General features: G+C 36.2%; 2 protein-coding genes across 3 annotated transcripts in view; both read right to left on the bottom strand.

Moving 5' to 3' along the window:
* Positions 1–273, bottom strand: part of LOC112450934 (carbohydrate sulfotransferase 12-like) — a 2,964-nt gene extending 2,691 nt beyond the window's left edge. The window contains exon 1 of the mRNA XM_025008517.2: positions 265–273. Within this exon, the coding sequence (XP_024864285.1) occupies positions 265–273 (9 nt within the window). The remainder of the gene's footprint in view (positions 1–264) is intronic.
* Positions 274–2,642: 2,369 nt separating this feature from the next.
* Positions 2,643–6,846, bottom strand: LOC108242860 (carbohydrate sulfotransferase 12). 2 transcript variants are annotated; one of them, XM_025008533.2, is made up of 6 exons: positions 6,455–6,846; positions 5,729–5,867; positions 4,967–5,136; positions 4,361–4,504; positions 3,979–4,283; positions 2,643–3,894 (listed from the first exon to the last, which is right to left on the bottom strand). In XM_025008533.2, the coding sequence occupies exons 2-6, from the start codon at positions 5,829–5,831 to the stop codon at positions 3,654–3,656; spliced, it is 963 nt and encodes a 320-aa protein (XP_024864301.1). In that variant the 5' UTR covers positions 5,832–5,867; positions 6,455–6,846; the 3' UTR covers positions 2,643–3,653. The 2 variants fall into 2 exon arrangements, with proteins under 2 accessions (XP_024864301.1, XP_017283484.1); XM_017427995.3 differs by having other exon boundaries at positions 5,729–5,864.
* Between the last annotated feature and the right edge of the window lie 1,125 nt (positions 6,847–7,971).

Raw genomic sequence — 7,971 nt, 5'->3', positions numbered from 1 at the left:
ACACCCTAGATCGCAGTTCAATGATCGACTTTGTTGTCGTTTCATCTGATCTGCGGCCGCATGTTTTGGACACTCGGGTGAAGAGAGGGGTGACCCGACCCCGGATAAGCGGAAGACAATGGATGGATGGATGGATGGATAATCAAAGTAACGAAACAAAAATCATTTGGTTAGTTACACTAAAGGGCTGGGTTAATGTATTTTAGGAAACAAAATTAACGTTTTTTTCAAACTTCTATAGTGAGTTGCAAGAAATATTGACACGTCACCCATCCCTCCACCACCTTGGTATTTTCCTTGTTTTACTGCCTTATAACCTGGAATTTAAATATAATTTCAATTTGAACAGAAGTAATAAACTTACACAAAATTATCCAGATTAATAAAAGAAAACTGTAAAAAAATGTTTTAACTAAATAAACAAATAATAATAAACCCCAACAAAAACCTAACATAAAACTGAAGAGTTGTTTTTTCATGTGCATTAAATCCCAGAATCAACTTTTCAACCACAGGGTTGAATAGTTAAGCATTCTTAGGTTGTCTCAGTGTGTTTGTTTGTTATGGATTGTATAAGTCTTGTTTGATTTTCAATACAACAAACTACATCTTTTAAGTGGGATTTGTAATTCCCAAAAAATAAATATATCCCCCCTCCTCTGACAGACAAACTCTTAAATTCCAAGTCTTAAGGCTGAGGGTGTGATTCTGTTTTTTGCATCTCATTGCAAACTGTTCTTATTGAAAAGAATTGTTCTGCAGGAACAGTAAGAAATGTAAATAAAATCTTACCTTCCTTTTCTTGAGACATGTGCCATCCATAAGACATAAGCAGGATTAAAAAGACTGATCCCAAAAGCCCAAAATACTTTATAAGTCTACTGCATATGGTCATGGTGTTTGAAGTGGATCAGTGCAACAGCCAAGGCTATTGAAAAAAATGAAATAAAAATCATAAGCTGAAAATCAAAACGCTTTCAAGAGTACAAAGAAGAGACAAGATCTTCCACGGTGATTCATTGGTCTAACTCTAACTATGAGAAAGTTTAAAATAAGACAATAAAAAGCTGGACAAAGACAAATTCATCAACATTGATCATTTTTAAAAGCAGAATAATCAACATCCATGTCTGCTGGGCAAGAAAACTCAGAGACCCAATTTTAATAACAAGCAAATACTATGGCAAACGATTACATGTAAAATTCACCATCATACGTATTAAAGATTAATTAACCATCAGGAAAAGTTAAAATATTTACTCATAATTACTTACAGCAAAAGCTAACAAAAACATTCCAAGGTACAGTTTTGATTCTGACTCATAGGAGCACAAAGAGCTGTCAAGTTGTCACAAACATCAAGCAAAGTTTAACATTTGTTTAAGTTTTTATGGCTCACAACTGAAGACTGAGAAAACTGTCCCAATGTATTTCACCAGGAAGAATAACCAAAACATTTTCCCCAGAGTTTGGATAAAAAATAAAAAGTCTGTTATGTAGAGGAACTTAAAAACTTACGTTTGATATTGGATGCAGCTCTAGGTTTCAAAAAACACCCAGAAAAAGACTAAATATGCTGAAAATAGAACAGTTTTCCAGAAGCTCTTTAGACATCAGCTCACTGAGTAAGCTGTGGTGTGTTTAAATCCACGGGCTCAAACGTATATTTATATATCCCGGTGCTATAAAAGTGTTCAGCCAACTCTAAAACCAGTCAGATCACTTTATAATCAAGATTTAATTGTATTGAGTGGAAACTCAAAGTCAAGTTCAGTCAAGGTAACAAACAAATTAACTGCATGACTAAAAATTCCTCAGAGGGTTACGTTGCATCAGTGTGTTCTTTGTTATCTGTACATTTTCTCTGTGGTGTTTGTGTTTATGTTGAATGGAGTTTATTATCGGTCATCACGGTGCAACACCCTCCCTCCACACACACCTAAAAAAACCCCAAAACAGTTAAAATACTGAAACACACAACTTCAAACAACCCTAAACATTGTTTTAGTTAATATATTTCTATCCCAAAGTTAGTTGTATTTTAACAATCACTGTCTGTAGTCCTATTTTTTTTAAAAGAACATTTTTTTGTCAGCAAAAAAAGTCTTTGTAGTCTCTGTCTTTCAGAGTACCTGATTACCCACAAGGCAGGGGTCATTCCAGATCGCCTAACAGTTCGTTACTTGCTGGTTTTTCAATAAACATACTTTATCTGATTTCTGGTTTCCTTCTGAGCGTTTCTCTGTATGTGGGTCAGAAGCCTGGAAAAAAAACCGTGACAACAACTTGTCAGCAAAAAGTCCTTGTAGAATAAATATACTATTATTGTCAAGTTTAGGTTTTGTTAGGGTTGTTCTTTGAGTTTTCTTTTGGGTTGATTGTTTGCTTTTATTTTGTTATTTAGTTGCCTTTGTTTTGTTCAGTCTTTATTCCTTGTCTTTGTTTCATGTCATTGTTTACATGTCCTCTGTCATCACTTGTTTACCTGCCACGCCCATCTCCACCCGCTCATAATTGTAATCGCTCACCTGTGCCCACTTTCCCTAATTACCCTCTGCATTTAAAACTTGGTCATTTCCTCCATGTACTCGCTGGTCCATTGTCCTGTTTCTCTTGCTGTCTTCTCATGTTTTACCTCTAACTATAGATTTAGTTTGTTTTGTACTGAGTTTTGTTTTTGCTGCCTCATCAGCCTTGTTTTTTTTTTTTTCCTTTTATATAAAATTATTTTATTCCTTGAACAAGTATCAGTCTGTGCTTTGGATTTGTCACAATCTCCACCCAACCTGACAATTATTACAATACTTATTATGTATCTGATCAAATTTAGTCTTTTAGACATTTATAATCTAAGAAAAGCTCTGTTTAGGCTTAAGTTTTTACATTTTAAAAGAGATGATCCAAAACTGCGTTTTCTACTTGATACATTTTTCAAAATTAAAAAGGCCAATGTCAAAATATGAATTTGGAGTTTGTATTTCATCTCATACAAGAGTTTGTGAAACTCTGGTTTTCTTAAACAGTGGCTTTCCCTTTGTGACTCTCCTATAAAGCTCAGACTGGTGAAGATCCCCGGCAGCAGTTGTTGTAGCTCAGTCTCTCCCATCTCATCTGCTGAAGCTCAGAACTCCAGAGTTCTCACAGGTGTCTTGGTGTTCTCTCTCACCTTCCTCACAGTCAGTCAGTTTATGAGGGCCTGAAACATCCTTTTGAATCATCTCCTGGTTTGTACTTTTCAATAATCTTTTCTCTAAGTTGAATTAGGACAGTCACTTTAAAGGGGGTGAATAATTATGCAGTCACTTATATTTTTATCTAACTGGTCTTCCCCTGTAGAAATTTGAATACACTTTGACAAAGAAACCCAGTTCATAATGGGCCATGACTAGTTTATGTTACCAATTAAAGCATAAAACATGAATACTGAAACTTATAGGCACCAGTTTCACATTATGTAGGCGCCTGATGATGCAACTATTTGCATAAAGATGTAACAATAAAAAATGGTGTATGGATGTCTTCAATGGGTGTTCCTTTTTAGAGTTTAATATGTTAAAATATTTGAACCATTACCTCCAGTGACCTCAAACTAAGAAACTAGAAGTAGTTGTAGGAGTATGGCTAGCATTAGTAAACAGGACGTGACGTCAATCTCAATCATCAAGTAATTCACTCGGCCTTCTGTAGCCAAAAAGTCTGAAGTCTTGTTCGTAAAGCTCATACAACTTTCTCCTGTCCTCCAGGGGCGCTGCCCTGAACCAGTTCAATAGAAAATCACGATCAGTCACATTTTCATAAGCAGAAGGAAACGTAATACTGTCCTCCAGTTTTAACATCTTCAACAACTCTTGGGCGTCGTCCTGAAGAGTCTCCTGATGGCCGATAAAGTCATACCTGAAATGAAAACCAGACTATAAGACTCTGATGTGTTTCAAAGGTGTTCAAGAGTTTTAGTCTTGCAGATAATGATGAACTCACTCTATGAGACAGGGGTGACACAGGCGATGCATCTGCCTCCAGTGAGGCTCAAAGGGTGCGCTCCTTTCTGTCTGTGGGTCCAGCAGGTACTGAATGAAGTTGTAAAATGAGGGACGAATGCCTAACCTAAATGCCTTCTCTGTTTTTGGAGGATCGGGCTGGTTGTTGTAGAGACGCAACATGTTCCTACCATAATTCTCATAGAAGTATGGATCGTTATGAAGGAACTTGTCTCTGTAAGCAGAGACGAGACGAACAAATGGGTCTCGGACAAACAGGAACTTGGTGTAATGCCTTAGTTTCGCCTGCAGAGCAAATAAACACACATCAGTCATTTATTTGTAATTGTCAGGTCAAAACTGATTTAAATGGCAGAACTGACCTTTATCTCTGTTCTTGAATAGTCATTCAGGAGAGTAAATTTGAATTGTTTGTGAACTGTGGAAGATTTTATTGAAACAAGGTCAGGATATGGCTCACCCTGGTTGAGGGCATACAAAACTCTTTTCCAGTTGGTGCATGCCACCTGTTGACAAGATATGGATTACAGTCTTTAACTATGCTGGCATTTTGTCATTGTGTGCCTAAGCAAAGTAGTTAGAAAGGCTGGTGGTTTGCAACTATGTCCATTATTGATGTCCCAGAAAATGTTTGGCTATGTACTGGTTCAAATAAAAAAAACAGGTAAAAGCATTAAAATGAGGACCTTCAAAGTAAAATATGTAACTAATCAGGAAAGACCAAATACCAGCTAATGTCTCAGGTACACTGTGCTTATTTTTAGCCAACAGAAAGGATCAAAATGATGTGATTTGTTGATATTTGTTGCAAGTCCAATCTACAAAGCCCCTACCCCATTCCCCACTGGACCCTAAATGTTCTCTAAGAGGCCAGGGCTGATTTGGTAGCAAGTCAAGGTTTAATTCAGTATTTAGTAGGTGGGCCAAATGTTATTACTGATGAGTGAAAGCAGTAACGCACACATTACCTTTGGAATGTAACAGTAGATAATGCCATGTTTATCATCCACAATGAAGTTCTTCAACTTTGATTGACTTAGGTCTTCCAAACTGTTCCCCTTTAAATTCGCCTTCTTGTGTTCTTGGCATTGTTCTTGTACCAGCTGCTTTCTCAGATCCTGCAGCTGATAGAGCCTCCCTGCAAAAATAGAAAATGTAAAATATATTATTTTTTTATGGATTATGCAGCAGGACCAAATGGCAGCAGGTAGTCTTGCAGAATAAAAAAAAAAATAAGCAGAGCATTAACGGAACTCCAGCAACCCACAAAACACAACACAGGAACTGACACCGGTGACTGATGGAGGGGTGACTAAAGTGATTGGCAGGTTTTGACGCAGGTGCAGAAAAGGAGCAGAGTAGCAGGGGCCAGGGAGAACAGAAAAACCCAAAACAGACACCAAAAGTGCGAACTACAACAAATGTTTTTAATTAATCATAGTAACGAAACAAAAATCATTCGGTTAGTTACACTAAAGAGCTGGATTAATGTATGTTAGGAAACAAAATATATGTTTCTTTCAAACTTCTACAGTGGGATGCAAAAAACATTTTTTGGGAATTTGCAATTCCCAAAAATAAAATATATCCCCCCTCCTCTGACAGACAAACACTTAAATTCCAAGTCTTAAGGCTGAGGGTGTGATTCTGTTTTTTGCATCTCATTGCAAACTGTTCTTATTGAAAAGAATTGTTCTGCAGGAACAGTAAGAAATGTAAATAAATCTTACCTTGCTTTTCTTGAGACATGTGCCATCCATAAGACATAAGCAGGATTAAAAAGACTGATCCCAAAAGTCCAAAAAACTTTATGAGTCTACCACATATGGTCATGGTGTTTGAAGTGGATCAGTGCAACAGCCAAGGCTACTGGGAAAAAGGAAATAAAAATCATAAGCTGAAAATCAAAACTTCTTCAAGAATACAAAGAAGAGACAAGATCTTCCACGGTGATTCATTGGTCTAACTCTAATTATGAGAAAGTTTAAAATAAAACAAGAAGAAGCTGGACAAAGACAAATTCATCAACATTGATCATTTTTAAAAGCAGAATAATCAACATCCATGTCTGCTGGGCAAGAAAACTCAGAGACCCAATTTTAATAACAAGCAAATACTATGGCAAACGATTACATGTAAAATTCACCATCATACGTATTAAAGATTAATTAACCATCAGGAAAAGTTAAAATATTTACTCATAATTACTTACAGCAAAAGCTAACAAAAACATTCCAAGGTACAGTTTTGATTCTGACTCATAGGAGCACAAAGAGCTGTCAAGTTGTCACAAACATCAAGCAAAGTTTAACATTTGTTTAAGTTTTTATGGCTCACAACTGAAGACTGAGAAAACTGTCCCAATGTATTTCACCAGGAAGAATAACCAAAACATTTTCCCCAGAGTTTGGATAAAAAATAAAAAGTCTGTTATGTAGAGGAACTTAAAAACTTACGTTTGATATTGGATGCAGCTCTAGGTTTCAAAAAACACCCAGAAAAAGACTAAATATGCTGAAAATAGAACAGTTTTCCAGAAGCTCTTTAGACATCAGCTCACTGAGTAAGCTGTGGTGTGTTTAAATCCACGGGCTCAAACGTATATTTATATATCCCGGTGCTATAAAAGTGTTCAGCCAACTCTAAAACCAGTCAGATCACTTTATAATCAAGATTTAATTGTATTGAGTGGAAACTCAAAGTCAAGTTCAGTCAAGGTAACAAACAAATTAACTGCATGACTAAAAATTCCTCAGAGGGTTACGTTGCATCAGTGTGTTCTTTGTTATCTGTACATTTTCTCTGTGGTGTTTGTGTTTATGTTGAATGGAGTTTATTATCGGTCATCACGGTGCAACACCCTCCCTCCACACACACCTAAAAAAACCCCAAAACAGTTAAAATACTGAAACACACAACTTCAAACAACCCTAAACATTGTTTTAGTTAATATATTTCTATCCCAAAGTTAGTTGTATTTTAACAATCACTGTCTGTAGTCCTATTTTTTTTAAAAGAACATTTTTTTGTCAGCAAAAAAAGTCTTTGTAGTCTCTGTCTTTCAGAGTACCTGATTACCCACAAGGCAGGGGTCATTCCAGATCGCCTAACAGTTCGTTACTTGCTGGTTTTTCAATAAACATACTTTATCTGATTTCTGGTTTCCTTCTGAGCGTTTCTCTGTACGTGGGTCAGAAGCCTGAAAAAAACCGTGACAACAACTTGTCAGCAAAAAGTCCTTGTAGAATAAATATACTATTATTGTCAAGTTTAGGTTTTGTTAGGGTTGTTCTTTGAGTTTTCTTTTGGGTTGATTGTTTGCTTTTATTTTGTTATTTAGTTGCCTTTGTTTTGTTCAGTCTTTATTCCTTGTGTCTTTGTTTCATGTCATTGTTTACATGTCCTCTGTCATCACTTGTTTACCTGCCACGCCCATCTCCACCCACTCGTAATTGTAATCACTCACCTGTGCCCACTTTCCCTAATTACCCTCTGCTTTTAAAACCTGGCCATTTCCTCCATGTACTCGCTGGTCCATTGTCCTGTTTCTCTTTCTGTCTTGTTGTTCTTATGTTTTGCTTCCGACTATAGATTTAGTTAATGTTTTGTTCTGAGTTTTATGTTTGCTGCCTCGTCAGCTTTTTGTTTGTATTATAATAAATAATTTTATTCTTGGAACCAGTATGAGTCTGTGCATTGGATTGGCCAAATATTGCTATGAAGAGCATGAATTCATGGCACTTGGCAAATATTAGCTCCTTGTTTAACACAGTTATTATTATTACTATTATTATTATTATTATTATTATTGTTATTATTATTATTTCCAACGCTGATTTAGCAAACAATAATCTTGCAATGAAAATGGATTTTTGACATATTGTGCTGCCGTACTTAAAACCAGTGAAATTGGTGAACTACAAAGTATCAAGAAAGACCAGGAACCTACTGACGTCTTAAGCGCACTGTGTTT

The sequence above is a fragment of the Kryptolebias marmoratus genome, linkage group LG7 (genome assembly GCF_001649575.2).
Source record: "Kryptolebias marmoratus isolate JLee-2015 linkage group LG7, ASM164957v2, whole genome shotgun sequence".
Taxonomy (NCBI): domain Eukaryota; kingdom Metazoa; phylum Chordata; class Actinopteri; order Cyprinodontiformes; family Rivulidae; genus Kryptolebias; species Kryptolebias marmoratus.
Note: the sequence above shows the minus strand (reverse complement) of the source record. Positions and strands in the feature narration are given on the sequence as shown.

What these genes read in the sequence shown, in the direction of transcription:
- LOC108242860 (XM_025008533.2), bottom strand. Translation starts at nt 5,831, where the DNA reads ATGACCATATGTGGTAGACTCATAAAGTTTTTTGGACTTTTGGGATCA. An exon ending in ATTCAAGAACAGAGATAAAG is followed by an intron (nt 4,284 to 4,360) that starts GTCAGTTCTGCC and finishes TTTGCTCTGCAG; the next exon opens with GCGAAACTAAGGCATTACAC. An exon ending in TGTCACCCCTGTCTCATAGA is followed by an intron (nt 3,895 to 3,978) that starts GTGAGTTCATCA and finishes TTTTCATTTCAG; the next exon opens with GTATGACTTTATCGGCCATC.